General features: G+C 40.5%; 2 protein-coding genes across 4 annotated transcripts in view; one reads left to right on the forward strand and one right to left on the reverse strand.

Moving 5' to 3' along the window:
- On the forward strand, positions 1-11846 carry LOC124142907 (renalase-like). Its single transcript, XM_048385579.1, has 4 exons — positions 1-106; positions 3877-3985; positions 4348-5319; positions 6891-11846. Exons 2-4 carry the CDS (start codon positions 3880-3882, stop codon positions 7004-7006), a joined length of 1194 nt encoding a protein of 397 aa, XP_048241536.1. The 5' UTR covers positions 1-106; positions 3877-3879; the 3' UTR covers positions 7007-11846.
- Positions 11488-17835, reverse strand: part of LOC124142906 (elongation of very long chain fatty acids protein 4-like) — a 16963-nt gene continuing 10615 nt past the window's right edge. For 2 of the 3 annotated variants that reach the window (XM_046511616.2, XM_048385580.1), the window contains exons 7-8: positions 16026-16196; positions 11488-14028 (exon numbers count right to left, since the gene is read on the reverse strand). In XM_046511616.2, the coding sequence (XP_046367572.1) occupies positions 13906-14028; positions 16026-16196 (294 nt within the window). In that variant the 3' untranslated portion in view covers positions 11488-13905. Of the gene's footprint in view, positions 14029-15815; positions 15984-16025; positions 16197-17835 lie in introns of all 3 variants that reach the window. The other variant, XM_046511617.2, reaches the window with a different exon arrangement.

Raw genomic sequence — 17835 nt, forward strand, 5'->3', positions numbered from 1 at the left:
AGGGAGATAATTCTTTCGAATTACCTCCCTTGATCCATACCTACACCTTATGTAAGCACTTCACAAGCTGCTGCAACACGTCGTGGATACAAGTTCGTCCCCTGTGGTATGTAGTAACCTTTCTCACTGTCATCCAACTAGCGTATGTCTAGCATGGAGCAGTAACAAAAGTTATATTGTAACTGAGACATCTAGCAAAGAGCCGCGATGTAGGGTCATGTCTTGACTGTAGGACCATCGCGGCTCTCGGCTATGGGACAGGCACCTCTGGTCGGGTGGGTATTGAGTAGGACCCGTGGTGAGTCAGGTGAAATATTGTTAAATGACAAACATTATCTATAACTCCATGGTTACAACTTACACTACAAGTCACTAATGTTAGCCTCTCTGATTATGCACGCATCCCTTCTGACATTCATATGTTGGAATAAATATAAAGATTCAGTCAGTTTCAGTGACCAGATCGTTTTATACGTGTATCTAAATACATTTTGCCAGGGCTACGGTCAAACTATTCCCAATCGGACAAATTGTACCCAACTCCTGATACCTACAGCGGGCACCGGGTGGGGTAGGGTAATAGGGGGTTGGGTACCCGGCTAGTACATTTGGATTCGTCCCAGCCCAACATTCATTCATGCAGGAGTGACAGATAAACCATACATAGGAGTTTAATTCATGTTGGTTTTTTTCCATATAGATCTAGGGAATACTACTTATTGTCATACTAGGAAGTATATGAGGAACATATGGAGTGTCAATCATACAACGAAACTTCACTGAAATCAGCCCATTGCACAGACATTGCTGTGTTATCAATTTGTGACTTCATGAGTAATGGATGATGACGCATATTGTTCTCAATGAGGAATTAGTGTGATGTCCTGTCACCTCAACTAACCAATTCACCCTGGGATTATTACACAAGACCTATCTACCCTTATTGGTAATATATACTCTTTAAAAAATGAAACGCAAAGACATATTTGTGTGAGGTAGGAAAATACATTTATACAAGAAACCGTACAAGGTATTGAGCCAAAATGTTGTGGAGAGAACACTTGGTGATTGTATTCATCTCAGTTATTGGTGCATGGGAATAGTCCAAGGTGAAGGTGAGCTACCATCAATAACGCGTATGTCCCCCGTTGGAATCGATAGTGGCCTGACACCTCCTGCCCATGGAAGAGACGAGTATGCGAAACACATCTATCCAATTCATCCCCCAGTTGCTCTATAGGGTTCAAATCCAGGGATATGGAGGGCCAGGGGAGAACAGCTTTTATGGCCCAAACTATCCATTTTGCACTTCTTTTTTTGAAGAGTATTTATGGGCAGCCATTCGGTAACAAAATACAAAGATGAAAAAAGGACAAAAGGACGCAAAAAAACGTCAGATATTACGAATAGAGAACTAAATGTTACAAATGAAGGTCAAAATATAAAACAAACGGAGGCCGGTAAAAAAATACAAAGCTGAAATAACGTAACAAGTATGCAATATTGATAGTCAAATGTTACGAAAAGACATAAGAAAAGAAAGAACATTGTGTAAGAAAGAACGTCAGTGAGCATGAAAGGACTTTGACAGTAAAGAACACCAGATGGCGCTGCAATTTGTAAAAAATTCCGACTTTAATCGGCTTGTTCCACCGTGTATATGATAACTACATGCCGCGGTTCACGACCTATTACATCATTCCTCGTGCACTCACTGTCTGACGTATGCATGATGTACATATTGTGTATACATGGTGTGTTTAAGTATCGTCACCGGGCAAGGGCCGTTTCATAAATACAGTATACTATGTAATCTGGCATCTGCCTAATTAGTACATGTATTTAGTATACAACCTTCAATAAACACTCATTTGGCACTAAACCAGGATTAATCTACAATGATCCAATTATCTGTACATGCTTGGTGCAACACGAGGGTGCTATGATGCTGAGTTTTGTTTCAGACGCACATTGTCATAACATCTGAAAAGTGAACACTGTGCGAGAATTTTTTTATTTAACCGCTTTTTGGAAACTGTGCATATATATAATGTTATACATTCGTTAGGAAAAATAGCTTGCCATAAATGAAGAAAATCAATTTTCCTCTAAGGCATCAGCGTTCGTTTTCACACCTGATGTATTTTGCTTGTTAACATCTAGACCATTTATATTTGCAACAAAGACAAGTTGTACGCTCACTTTGAAGTTGAATAAACTTTAAAATACATTACACAAACTCACAGATTGGAATTCTGTGGGAAATTCTAATTTTTCTGATATCACACGCAGCCATTTTTAGGCAAAGTTAAATTACTGAAAAATATATATGAAAATTATGCTACTTATGATATGTTACTAAATCACCATTCACTGCGTTATTTCGAGTACGTTTTTAAATCTAAATGTTGGATATATACTCGGAAAATTCAATAACGAAAACAGCACATTAGTGATCACGTATATGTGTGGTTTATCACATCAATAATGATAATTCGGAAATGTCGCAGATAACCCGAGAATCGTTTGAAATGTTTTAGAAAATAAGCAAACACGAACCTCATATTGGATAGTGTTTACTAAATCCCGTTTCTTGTATGCCGGTTATGAGACGCATATTACATCACATATATTTCACACACAGCTTCGATGTATACATCCCCGAATTACGCATACATTTTAGCATCAACTTACAACTTGTCTTTGTTACAAATATCAATGGTCTAGATGTAACCAGCGAAATAAATCAGGTGTGGAAACGAACGCTGATGCCATAGAGGAAAATTGATTTTCTTTATTAATGGCATGCTATTTTACCTAACGAATGTATGACGTTATACATATGCATACAAATCCATTTGATGTATATTTTTGTTGTTCAGATATTAGGCAACATTTTATTCACACACAGTTTTCGAAAAGCTGTTAAATAAAACAAATTTCACAACGTTTACTTTTCAGATGTTATGAAAATGTGCGTCTGAAACAAAACTCGGCATCATAGCACCCTCGTGTTGCACCAAGCATGAACAGTTATTGGATCATTGTAGATTTATCCTAGTTTAGCATCAAATGAGTGTTTATTGAATGTTGTATACTAAATACATGTACTAATTAGGCAGATGCCAGATTACATAGTATATTGTATTTATGAAATGGCTCTTGCCCGATGACGATACTTAAACGCACCATGTGTATAAACAATATGTACATCATGCATACGTCAGACGGTAAGTGCACGAGGAATGACGTAATACATCGTGAACCTCGGCATGTAGTTATCATATACACGGTGGAACAAGCCGATTAAAGTCGGAATGATTACAAATTGCAGCGTCATCTGGCGTTCTATATTGTCAAAGTCCTCTCGTGCTCAGTGACATTCTTTTGTACACATTGTTCTTTTGTTTCTTAAGATGTCTTTTCGTAACATTTGACTATCAATATTGCAAACTTTTTACCTTTATTTCAACTTTGTTTTTGTTTAACTGGTGTCTGTTTGTTTTGTATGTTGACGTTTATTAGAAACATTTAATACTTTATTAGTGACATTTGACTGTTTTTGTGTACTTTCGAACTTTATTTCAGCTTCGTATTTTTTTACTGGCATCCGTTTGTTTTGTATTTTGATCTTTATTAGTAACATTTAGTTCTTTATTTGTAATATTTGACCTTTATCGTGTACTTTTGTCCTTTTTTACAACTTTGTATTTTTGACCGAATGGCTGCACATAAATATATGCTTTCATCATGTTTACTAAACTAAATATTTCAGCTCTTATTCCTATAAACTAACTTTGGGCAGAATTAAAAAGTTGAATAGAATTTGATCACATTGGTGCTAAGAATGAGATGGCAAATATTTTGAATCCTCAGCAAATGCAATCCCCAAGAGTGGCCATTGTGGGTGGAGGAGTATCTGGCCTGGTTTGTGCTGCCAGGCTCGGGCAGCTGAACATTCACGATGTAACCGTGTTTGACACAGGTAAAGTGGCACTCCCTGTAGTATAAGGACATTTGTTCACACATCTGCTGACCTGTGAAAGGAGGTATTGATAATACAATGTATATTAAGTTTAACCAGGTCATTTGTAAATTTATCTAAATGGGGGTTACAGTTAGCACTGGCTCAATATTTGAAGCATTATCAACCATTTCAAAATTGTATATGTATGCACAAGCATGACCAATGGAACAAGAAGTCAATGGCCACATTCTGACTTTCCATTGATGTGATTCTCAGTTACATAATTCAAAGAATCTTTTGGAATAAAATATAAAACTGTGTGTGCTTCTACAAGATTTGTATATTAGATATATTTATGTTGTTAATGCTTCATCATGCAGGTCAAAATGCAGTGGGAGGTCGCTGCTCATCTCGCCATGTGCCGATTGAGGGGAAAACATACATATTTGACCACTCAGCTCAGTACTTCACAGTCACGGACAAAAGGTTTGCTAAAATTGTCAGTTTTCTGCACTCCAAAGGGGCAGTGAAAGTGTGGTCAGGTAACATTGGACATCTCAAGAAGGGCAGATTCTCGACAGATGCTAATATCACTCAGGCTTTTATTGGCAGTGAGGGAATGAGGTCTGTGGTGGAATGTCTGGCATCACTTGTCAAAGTACAGCGGCCTTGTTGGATTGGCAGTGTCAGCTTCGACAGTGTGTCTAGGAAATGGCAGGTAGACAAGTATGGCTTCTTTGACTATTTGGTTGTAGCTCACAATGGTAAGTGTGCTGACAAGTTAATGTCAAACGCTGGAGTACCCGACATTCATAGACTGCTGACAGTGAGGTTTGGGGATCATCTTGTCTCCAGGGATCCACGGATGCAACTTTGTTCATTGTGGGTTCTACTGGTTGCATTCAGAGAGCCACTTAAACTCCCCTTTCAGGGAGCACATGTTGAACATCAAGATATATCATGGATTGCAAACAACACTGCCAAGCTAGGACAGAAATTTCCTGCTAGTAAGATTGAATGTTGGACAGTGTTTAGTACGAGAGAGTTCGGCACAGCAAACAAGGTTCCTCAGGAGAACATTCCCCCGGGGAAGGCCCAAGGCGTTACCAGCAAGCTGCTCGATGCATTCAGCCAGGCCACGGGGAAGGGCCAGCTCCCCGCCGTCGTGTATTCCCGAGTACAGTTGTGGGGGGCAGCTGTGCCCATGAATGTGTTGGGAACAGATGAGGAGTGTGTGTTTGACAGCTTCAGTAATGTGGGTATTTGTGGGGACTGGCTGGTGAGCCCCTGTATTCAGGGGGCAGCGCTCAGCGGGCTCGCTCTAGCAGAGAGGATACATCAACACTGTAATGGTAGGTGTCAGTCTTAAAAAGATGCAGTTTGGAGGAATGGTGAAATTACTATAGTCAAAAAATATTATGCTCATTTGGAAACAAAAGGAATCTTTCGTAAATAATGTATACATAAGATGTGCTTACCTAGTCTCTCAGTCCCATTTATTAAGCGGGAAAAGAAACTGTTGGACATTATTAGTAATGGTGTCTTTATGGTGTCTTATATGACACCGTATACCCGGTACGGCAACTTAAGACACCATAACAAATTTATTATGCCGGAAAGTGTACACTATTTGGTATCTTCATGGCACATGTGATGTCAAAATAAAAACTTGACACTTACAACCAATATAAATGACAGGACCAGTACATATGTTTCCAATACAACGCTTTAGTTTAAACACAAACGTTAACAATTGGAATATATAATGCATTAGATGTGGACGTTTAAACATTTATTATTGCTAAATGGATATATTTATCATTAAAATTGCCTGCAGAAATCTGCAGTGTGAGGAAATGCTTACCAGGTACTATTGTGGATATATTGTAGTGTAAGGGCCATGCTTACCAGGTACTATTGTGGATATATTGTAGTGTAAGGGCCATGCTTACCAGGTGCTATTGCGGATATATTGCAGTGTAAGGAAATGCTTACCAGGTGCTATTGTGGATATATTGCAGTGTAAGGAAATGCTTACCAGGGGCTATTGTGGATATATTGTAGTGTTAGGAAATGCTTACCAGGTACTTTTTTGGGTATATTGCAGTGTAAGGGCCATGCTTACCAGGTACTATTGTGGATATATTGCAGTGTAAGGGCCATGCTTACCAGGTGCTATTGTGGATATATTGCAGTGTAAGGAAATGCTTACCAGGTACTATTGTGGATATATTACAGTGTAAGGGCCATGCTTACCAGGTACTATTGTGGATATATTACAGTGTAAGGGCCATGCTTACCAGGTACTATTGTGGATATATTACAGTGTAAGGGCCATGCTTACCAGGTACTATTGTGGATATATTACAGTGTAAGGGCCATGCTTACCAGGTCTTGTTATCATGGATGTCATGCATCATGTTCGATCCATTCTGCCGCTTTTTCAGTGTTCCTGTTTAATTCGCTGGACTGCCAGTCCCTATGGACCGGCAAATAAAGTACCTCATAAATCTTTGTATTTGAAAAAAACATTGGCGATATTCATAAAAGTATTTTTTTTTTTAACGAAGTTAGCTTGTCTGTTACCATCAGGGTTCCCCCTTGTCTAATTTGCCACGAAATATTAAAAAAAAGAAGAAACTTGTGACATGTAGATCTAACTATGTTACTCCAGAGATGACGGCATTGCTTTGAAAACTAAAGAACTTAACTGAGAACTAAAACCAGGTTTTTTTCATATGTTTTTTTATTTATAGACTGACACAAAATTTGGGTGGACTGGTAATTTTTGAGTTGCCATTCAACAAGGACTGGCAGTTTCAAAAGCCAGCAGGAACACTGTTCTTGTATTATTGTTTTAAAACTTTAATGCAACTGTTTTGCAATGCAAAAGAGAAAAATATAGCACCATCTGCTTTTTCAGGGGTGGCCATCACCAGCACCAGTGTGAAGCCTGTGTTTGTGCCAGCCAGTGGTCACATGATAGGGGCCTTCCCCACAGACAGGAACATGATCTTCACTCCCAACAAGTCACAGTAGGTGTTGCCAGCACAGACAGGAACATGATCTTCACTCTCAACAAGTCACAGTAGGTGTTGCCAGCACAGACAGGAACATGATCTTCACTCCCAACAAGTCACAGTAGGTGTTGCCAGCACAGACAGGAACATGATCTTCACTCCCAACAAGTCACAGTAGGTGTTGCCAGCACAGACAGGAACATGATCTTCACTCCCAACAAGTTATAGCAGGTGTTGCCAGCACAGACAGGAACATGATCTTCACTCCCAACAAGTCATAGCCGGTGTTGCCAGCACAGACAGGAACATGATCTTCACTCCCTACAAGTTATAGCAGGTGTTGCCAGCACAGACAGGAACATAATCTTTACTCCCAACAAGTCACAGCAGGTGCTTGCCAGCACAGACAGGAACATGATCTTCACTCCCAACAAGTTATAGCAGGTGCTTGCCAGCACAGACAGGAACATGATCTTCACTCCCAACAAATCATAGCCGGTGTTGCCAGCACAGACAGGAACATGAACTTCACTCCCAACAAGTTATAGCAGGTGTTGCCAGCACAGACAGGAACATGATCTTTACTCCCAACAAGTCACAGCAGGTGCTTGCCAGCACAGACAGGAACATGATCTTCACTCCCAACAAGTTATAGCAGGTGCTTGCCAGCACAGACAGGAACATGATCTTCACTCCAAACAAGTCACAGCAGGTGCTTGCCAGCACAGACAGGAACATGATCTTCACTCCCAACAAGTTATAGCAGGTGCTTGCCAGCACAGACAGGAACATGATCTTCACTCCCAACAAATCATAGCCGGTGTTGCCAGCACAGACAGGAACATGAACTTCACTCCCAACAAATCATAGCTGGTGTTGCCAGCACAGACAGGAACATGATCTTCACTCCCAACAAATCATAGCAGGTGTTGCCAGCACAGACAGGAACATGAACTTCACTCCCAACAAGTTATAGCAGGTGTTGCCAGCACAGACAGGAACATGAACTTCACTCCCAACAAATCATAGCCGGTGTTGCCAGCACAGACAGGAACATGATCTTCACTCCCAACAAGTTATAGCCGGTGTTGCCAGCACAGACAGGAACATGAACTTCACTCCAAACAAATCATAGCCGGTGTTGCCAGCACAGACAGGAACATGATCTTCACTCCCAACAAATCATAGCAGGTGTTGCCAGCACAGACAGGAACATGATCTTCACTCCCAACAAATCATAGCCGGTGTTGCCAGCACAGACAGGAACATGATCTTCACTCCCAACAAATCATAGCCGGTGTTGCCAGCACAGACAGGAACATGATCTTCACTCCCAACAAGTTATAGCAGGTGTTGCCAGCACAGACAGGAACATAATCTTCACTCCCAACAAATCATAGCCGGTGTTGCCAGCACAGACAGGAACATGAACTTCACTCCCAACAAATCATAGCCGGTGTTGCCAGCACAGACAGGAACATGATCTTCACTCCCAACAAGTTATAGCAGATGTTGCCAGCACAGACAGGAACATGAACTTCACTCCCAACAAATCATAGCCGGTGTTGCCAGCACAGACAGGAACATGATCTTCACTCCCAACAAGTTATAGCAGGTGTTGCCAGCACAGACAGGAACATGATCTTCACTCCCAACAAATCATAGCCGGTGTTGCCAGCACAGACAGGAACATGATCTTCACTCACAACAAGTTATAGCAGGTGTTGCCAGCACAGACAGGAACATGATCTTCACTCCCAACAAATCATAGCCGGTGTTGCCAGCACAGACAGGAACATGATCTTCACTCCCAACAAGTTATAGCAGGTGTTGCCAGCACAGACAGGAACATGAACTTCACTCCCAACTAATCATAGCTGGTGTTGCCAGCACAGACAGGAATATGATCTTCACTCCCAACAAGTTATAGCAGGTGTTGCCAGCACAGACAGGAACATAATCTTCACTCCCAACAAGTCACAGCAGGTGCTTGCCAGCACAGACAGGAACATGATCTTCACTCCCAACAAGTTATAGCAGGTGCTTGCCAGCACAGACAGGAACATGATCTTCACTCCCAACAAATCATAGCCGGTGTTGCCAGCACAGACAGGAACATGAACTTCACTCCCAACAAGTTATAGCAGGTGTTGCCAGCACAGACAGGAACATGAACTTCACTCCCAACAAATCATAGCCGGTGTTGCCAGCACAGACAGGAACATGATCTTCACTCCCAACAAGTTATAGCAGGTGTTGCCAGCACAGACAGGAACATGATCTTCACTCCCAACAAATCATAGCCGGTGTTGCCAGCACAGACAGGAACATGAACTTCACTCCCAACAAGTTATAGCAGGTGTTGCCAGCACAGACAGGAACATGATCTTCACTCCCAACAAGTTATAGCAGGTGTTGCCAGCACAGACAGGAACATGATCTTCACTCCCAACAAATCATAGCCGGTGTTGCCAGCACAGACAGGAACATGAACTTCACTCCAAACAAGTTATAGCAGGTGTTGCCAGCACAGACAGGAACATGATCTTCACTCCCAACAAGTTATAGCAGGTGTTGCCAGCACAGACAGGAACATGATCTTCACTCCCAACAAATCATAGCCGGTGTTGCCAGCACAGACAGGAACATGAACTTCACTCCCAACAAGTTATAGCAGGTGTTGCCAGCACAGACAGGAACATGATCTTCACTCCCAACAAATCATAGCCGGTGTTGCCAGCACAGACAGGAACATGAACTTCACTCCCAACAAGTTATAGCAGGTGTTGCCAGCACAGACAGGAACATGATCTTCACTCCCAACAAATCATAGCCGGTGTTGCCAGCACAGACAGGAACATGATCTTCACTCCCAACAAGTTATAGAAGGTGCTTGCCAGCACAGACAGGAACATGATCTTCACTCCCAACAAGTCACAGTAAGTGTTGCCAGCACAGACAGGAACATGAACTTCACTCCCAACAAGTCACAGTAAGTGTTGCCAGCACAGACAGGAACATGAACTTCACTCCCAACAAGTCACAGCAGGTGCTTGCCAGCACAGACAGGAACATGATCTTCACTCCCAACAAGTCACAGTAAGTGTTGCCAGCACAGACAGGAACATGAACTTCACTCCCAACAAGTCACAGCAGGTGCTTGCCAGCACAGACAGGAACATGATCTTCACTCCCAACAAATCATAGCAGGTGTTGCCAGCACAGACAGGAACATAATCTTCACTCCCAACAAGTCACAGCAGGTGCTTGCCAGCACAGACAGGAACATGATCTTCACTCCCAACAAGTTATAGCAGGTGCTTGCCAGCACAGACAGGAACATGATCTTCACTCCCAACAAGTTATAGCAGGTGCTTGCCAGCACAGACAGGAACATGATCTTCACTCCCAACAAATCATAGCCGGTGTTGCCAGCACAGACAGGAACATGAACTTCACTCCCAACAAGTTATAGCAGGTGTTGCCAGCACAGACAGGAACGTGATCTTCACTCCCAACAAATCATAGCAGGTGTTGCCAGCACAGACAGGAACATGATCTTCACTCCCAAATTGTCAACTATTGCTCTGTGTTGAGGGAGAACAAGTCACAGAGTGACATCAACAAATCATTTCTTACACCAACTTGATATTTTGGTAACAAGAATGAATGAAAGGAAATTCCTGTAAAATGTAATATTTAAAAAATAATACCAAAATTAAGTAGTGCCTTATTTATAGAGTTTAATCAGAAATGTATGTTAGCAATGAAGACAAATGCAGTGTGGGTAAACTGAGTGTAGACAAGTGTAGTGTGGGTAAACTGAGTGTAGACAAATGTAGTGTGGGTAAACTAAGTGTAGACAAATGTAGCGTGGGTAAACTAAGTGTAGACAAATGTAGCGTGGGTAAACTGAGTGTAGACAAATGTAGCGTGGGTAAACTGAGTGTAGACAAATGTAGCGTGGGTAAACTGAGTGTAGACAAATGTAGCGGGGGTAAACTGAGTGTAGACAAATGTAGCGGGGGTAAACTGAGTGTAGAGTGTAGACAAATGTAGCGTGGGTAAACTGAGTGTAGACAAATGTAGTGTGGGTAAACTGAGTGTAGAGTGTAGACAAATGTAGTGTGGGTAAACTGAGTGTAGACAAGTGTAGTGTGGGTAAACAGTGTAGACAAATGTAGTGTGGGTAAACTGAGTGTAGACAAATGTAGTGTGGGTAAACTGAGTGTAGACAAATGTAGCGTGGGTAAACTGAGTGTAGACAAATGTAGCGTGGGTTAACTGAATGCCGACCACCAGACAGGGTAGCAACAAGTACCATCTATTAACATATTATGGGGATCAAACCCTGGACCTTTCGTCCTCTGGGCGGACGCTCTACCACTAGTCTAAGCAGACAGTCAAAGTATTGTTTTAAACCGTCCAACATGCTAGGAGTACCAAGTGACCATGCCAAGTCACTAGAATCTTTGAAAAATCATCACAAACTAGAGGATGTGAAATTTACTAGATTTATTATATAAAATAACTGACAAAAACAAGTTCACTTCAAAAACGTTTTTGAACACTTTGTTCATGTTATGTATACAGGAGAGATTAAATAGGAATATGGTATGTACAAATGACAGGTATTGACTTCCTCAAGTCTTCATCGACACATACAATGTACATAGAGTATACACAATGTACTCACTGATGACTTAAGCATGTTTCGTCGATCAGAAAGAGGAAAAACACTAAAATGAACAAAAACAGTAATCAAGGGGATCCCAAATACTGTTTGTTAATGATCAACAAAGGATCACTTTATTGCATTTTGGCTTCATTTTATCGCAGCTGTATATGCATAGACAAGAGTGGTTCAAAAACTACTACTTCATGAAGTAAAACAACAGATTCAGGGTCATAAATATGCAGTAAAATTCTATTAAGATGAAGATGGGGATCTGACAGTGTAAAATAACAATCTTGTATAGAGACGATACAAACATGTAAAGGTCATCGAAATTCCTATAGTAGTGAACCCATGTCATGTGGTAACAACTTGAACAAGGTCAAGGTTAAGTCAGCTCTGTGTTGAGGGAGAACAAGTCACAGAGTGACATCAACAAATCATTTCTTACACCAACTTGATATTTTGGTAACAAGAATGAATGAAAGGAAATTCCCGTTAAATGTAATATTTAAAAAATAATACCAAAATTAAGTAGTGCCTTATTTATAGAGTTTAATCAGGAATGTCATGTGAAGAGACGTCATCAAGACAAAGTATGCCCTGCACAGAGACTCCAGGAAATAGTGTTGGCATCATATAAACCAAGACTTCTTGAAGCAATTGAAATCATATGGCGATATGCAATCCACCTGACAGGCACAAACAATGGAACTATGCAAGGATGACATGACTGGTAAATGTAAAATCTACTGAAAGCATAATCAATTAGATGAGGTACCGGTATGTTTAGATATGAAGAAAATGGATATAAACCTTTCATAAGTTCAAGAAAAGCTGTGTTATGAAGATCACATTTTATTTGTGAACAACACTATAAGAGGAATATTTTGAATGGCTGCTCAGCAGCCAAGATGTGAGACAAGCCCCTGAGATGTACGAGAACACAATCTATCAGCTTCTATCAACCAGGAAGCTAAAGAAATACCATTCAACTTTGGTTTCCAAACCGAGACACAGTACTTCTTTTAACACTTCAAAATGAATGTGTTCTCAAAATACAATGGCACATGTTTACACAAAATTAATATCCAAATAGTTTGATCTGAATTAGTATGTAAGAAGAATGTTTTGGCACCTTGTCTGGTATATACTGAGGATGTTTCCTATATAGGCACATTGATAATAGTTACTAGTGCCGTTATGTAACTACACAGTGAACTGTTGCAGTAGGTAACTTGAGATGTCATGAATCTGCTCCACATAGCAGTTAACTTTGGTCCTGGTGACGGATCTAAGGCAGGTATCACTTTTACGCAACAGTTAAGTTGATTCAATGCAATCTCATTGCACTCAGTTCTTTCACAGCTTTCTAAATGATATGACTCCACTTCCGTACCACTTGATTCAGTCATTTCTCCACTCAGAGAGGTATTTTATTGGAGTAAGAGATTTGATCTTAATGAGATTGATCCCATATGTATACACATATATTCCTTAGAATGAATCACCCAGAAAAGAACATCATGTAGTGTGGGTTGATGGATTTCAAGGTACATGTAATGAACATTATATATGGAAATGAAACATCACCAGTGCTTCTTAGCTACAACCAAACAGTCGTTGTCATGGAGATAGGTTTGGAACGGCTCAACAGCATCACAAGACACTAATAAAATAGTTATAGAATGGTGTTTGGTGTTCACTGTATATGATCAAAACTACGTAGTTAACACTTGTTTTATTTTTAAAGTTAATAAATTTGAACTACATCCATCCAATAACTAGATTAGGGTATGACACCACCTCCCCCCCCCCCCCCCCCCGATAGTGTGCAATGATGAAATAATGCCCTATGGACAATAAATATATTCAAAATAGATACTAATTTCATGATGATACTACCAACTGCATGCTTAGTACCTAAGATCAATGAAGATTCAAACTACCGCATAGTGAGATTTTTCTTGTCTATCATAAGACAAGTGAGTATTACACCACTCTTGCCGAATGAAATGTTTGAAAATAACAGTACCCGGAAAGAAGTTGAATCAATACCCGATGCAGATATATGATTTGCTTAATGAATCTTAACAGGTTTTGAATGGATAGTCAATGCAGGTATGATTTGCTTAATGAATCTTGTCCTTCCTGTTATAGCACGATGTGGTGTATTGTTGTTCCGACTTCAGTGGCATTTTATCAGAGATATGGCTAGCCACACACACGACTTCTTGACCAGTCTATTTGTCCTTCTTGGCTTCAATAACACCATTGGCTGTTACAACGCTACCGTTCCTCTTGTGACCTCGTGTTGTACCATTCGCAACTTTGCCGTTGGAGACTTGTGCCTTTGAATCCCCTCCCTGCAGCAGAGGCAATATGTGATGTAGACATGTGACTCGGTAAGCCATGTACACAATTTGAAATAACATGTTTGAACAGGCAAAAATTTAATGTGATTAGGACACAAATAATCTTTGAAGAAATGCTATACTTTCATTGTGACAAATGCTATATCAGTCTGGATTAATTTAGCTGTTTTGAAGGAAAAATGCTATTGGTCCTTCAAGTTCCAACAAGTTTAAAACTAAAAATTGTACAAGAGAATGAAAACATACACTCCCATTAAAAGTATCTTAAATATTTTGTTCCCCATTTTCTCTCTGGGTCGTCTGTTACCCCTTTCACCCCATCTCTTGTACATATTGACAGATCCACTATGAATGGTTACGAACATGAGCTTTGAAAGCTTTCATCTTTTATATCCTGGTTGCATCAGCATAAAGTGCCCACCCATCATAAAGTATAATGCCCACCCATCATAGAGCATAATGACTACCCATCATAGAGCATAATTACCACCCATCATAAAGTATAATGCCCACCCATCATAGAGCATAATTACCACCCATCATAAAGTATAATGCCCACCCATCATAGAGCATAATGACTACCCATCATAGAGCATAATTACCACCCATCATAGAGTATAATGCCCACCCATTATAAAACATAATGCCCACCCATCATAGAGCATAATTACCACCCATTATAGAGCATAATTACCACCCATCATAGAGTATAATGCCCACCCATTATAGAGCATAATTACCACCCATCATAGAGTATAATGCCCACCCATTATAGAGCATAATTACCACCAATCATAGAGTATAATGCCCACCCATTATAGAGCATAATTACCACCCATCATAGAGTATAATGCCCACCCATTATAAAACATAATGCCCACCCATCATAGAGCATAATGCCCACCCATTATAGAGCATAATTACCACCCATCATAGAGTATAATGCCCACCCATTATAGAGCATAATTACCACCCATCATAGAGTATAATGCCCACCCATCATAGAGCATAACGACTACCCATCATAAAACATAATGCCCACCATCATTAAAGCATAATGCCAATCCATAGAATAGTATAATGCCCACCCATTATTGAGCATAATTACCACCCATCATAGAGCATAATGCCCACCCATCATAGAGCATAACGACTACCCATCATAGAGCATAATACCCACCCATAAAGCATAATGCCCACCCATCATAGAGCATAGTACCCACCCATAAAGCATAATACCCACCCATAAAGCATAATGCCCACCCATCATAGAGCATAATGACCACCCATCATAGAGCATAATACCCACCCATAAAGCATAATGCCCACCCATCATAGAGCATAATGACCACCCATAAAGCATAATGCCCACCCATCAAAAAGAATAATGCCCACCCATCATACAGCATGACACCCAACTATAATAAAGCATAATGCCTACCCATGGTAAAGCATAACACCCAAACACTGCCATCCAAATACATTTTGTATTTCTTATGACTGAACTGAAAGTAACGAGCCCACTACCTACCTGCTTCAGTCCTATAATGAGAAGTTCTGGCCAACTATGTGTGCAACATACTGAAACTATGTGATGATGGTGATTACACCATGAGGATACTACCCTGCTGAGCCACACAAACCTCCACCCCTGTAGCCACTATTCGCTAGCAGTGGACAATGGTACGCTGATCGTCACTATGAATACTGCTTAGAACAACCGCCGTGACGACACCAAGTCGACCGTTGTGGGTGCAAGTCTGGGCTCATGGTTTTACCTTGGTCTTGGCTGATCGAGATTTCAAGTAGGTGTGGAAGTAGAAGTTGAGAAACAGAAGAAGAATGGTGAACGCGTAAATTATCAACGCCCAGTGTAGAGCTTCCGGGAAGTCGCAACCATTCGTCAGCGACTGAACAGCATGCACGATTCCGGTCACAAACTGAATCTAAAACGGCAGAGAAAACAAAAAGTGTAAAAACTAATTTACCTTTGATTTAGACGTGGGCTTTTTCTTGAGGTATGCTTGGATGTAAAAGTTGATAAATAGGGTGATAATTGTTATTCCATAGACTAGGCCCGCATACTGCATCCAATTGGGAAAGTCGCACTCTATTAACAATCCTTGGATTCCGTACACCATTCCGATAAAGAATTGGAGCTACAAGCAGAAGAGAAATACGCATGCATAAAGGACGTGCCGTAGCACCAAGCTTGCTTCAGGTCTTGCAGTCAGTTAGGTTTCATTCACCATAATTTACTGTTATCAGGAAGATCGTGAACTTGGAACCAAGCCTCCAAGTATTACTGTAAGTATGTTAGTGTCAGGCGTGAAGATAGTATGATATGACAAAGGGGATGAAATAGTCCATATAAAATGTACCGGGTATATAATTCAAGAGTTTTCCGAGTGTAACATCTATCGGTACATGCTATGACATATTTAAGAAATTCATAATTTTGTGTATTTGGCTTTCGTTTTGGTAATTATTTCTTTTCTTATGTTTCATACACAAACTGCCATTGTCATATCATGAGGTTGACTCAGGAATCTATGACTGAGAGTCTCAGTGAGGAGGTGAGATTACAGTCATGCCTACACAAGGTAGTCACGCGGAACATAAAGCAAGAGGTAGCTACAATATCTATATACCTTCTCACTTCATTATGAAACATATACAAAGTTATTCATTGTACACACAAACATTCATGCTTAGCACAAGTGTAGGTGCAAAAACACAAAGATGATCCAAAAGAAAGTATTTCAGAAAGCATTCTCAAACAGATTTAAACTCATTCAGACAAAACACATTTCAAAATGGGAATGTTTCCAGTAGGAAAGTCATTTCGTTTACTTGTCATTAACATGTAGATTGTCTGGTTTTAATGAGGATGGTAGGTCATGATACTATTGTGAGAAGCATTTGACTCTTGTTAAACAAAGCATTAGTGTATTAGTCTGAGCAGCCTTGCATCAAGCAACATTTCTGGAGGGCCTGTTAGAAAAAGCATTAGTCTATAAGGAAGAAGAGTACCTAGCTCAGTCAAACATGAGCATTTGTTGATTACAATGAGAAGAGGCCAGGCAGAAGAATGCAGGGGTAAGTGAGGATATCATTACACAAAACACACAGAGTTATATAGTTGTACGTATTGTTTTCTGGTTAAACTGCTAATAATAAGCATGGTACTCAAAACAGTCGGATACATCAGTTGGGAAAGTTTCCTTGCGATGCCCAAGTTATGATTTGGATGTTAAAAAGTTATGGATTGGTCTGTATCGTATTTGTCTGAACACCCCACCAACCCCATTGTCTTAGGTACTTGTACTAGTTGCCCCCTCCCTCCCCTCCTAAATACATGTAACAGTTTTTCATGATCACTGCACAACAAATCAACAAATAGAACTGTGTGTCTTTTTTCATCCCTCCCTACACCCGCCACACACAGCAATTAGTCACCATGACAATCTCTCATTTTCAGTAGTGACTGGGGCGATTGAATCACCTGGGCATCTACAGATGTTTTCAAAATCTGTTCATGTTTTTAATCAAGGTGCTCAAATGATTTGATGCACTACACAGGGCAAGACCTGTTTTATTAAAATATAGATCTTGATTATCGATCAGATAGTCTTGACTGGGCACCGCCATTTTGTTTGAAGCAAATGCAAGTGACACGAGAGATGGAATCTGAGAAGGAACATACACGGGGCATAACTTGTAATAGCCACTAGTGGCGCTACGATCGAGCCACGAAATTCCAGCCTAGTTCGGCAAAGGTGGAACTGGACTATTATC

This window comes from Haliotis rufescens, unplaced genomic scaffold (assembly GCF_023055435.1).
Source record: "Haliotis rufescens isolate VD_foot unplaced genomic scaffold, xgHalRufe1.0.p SCAF_6, whole genome shotgun sequence".
NCBI classification, from domain to species: domain Eukaryota; kingdom Metazoa; phylum Mollusca; class Gastropoda; order Lepetellida; family Haliotidae; genus Haliotis; species Haliotis rufescens.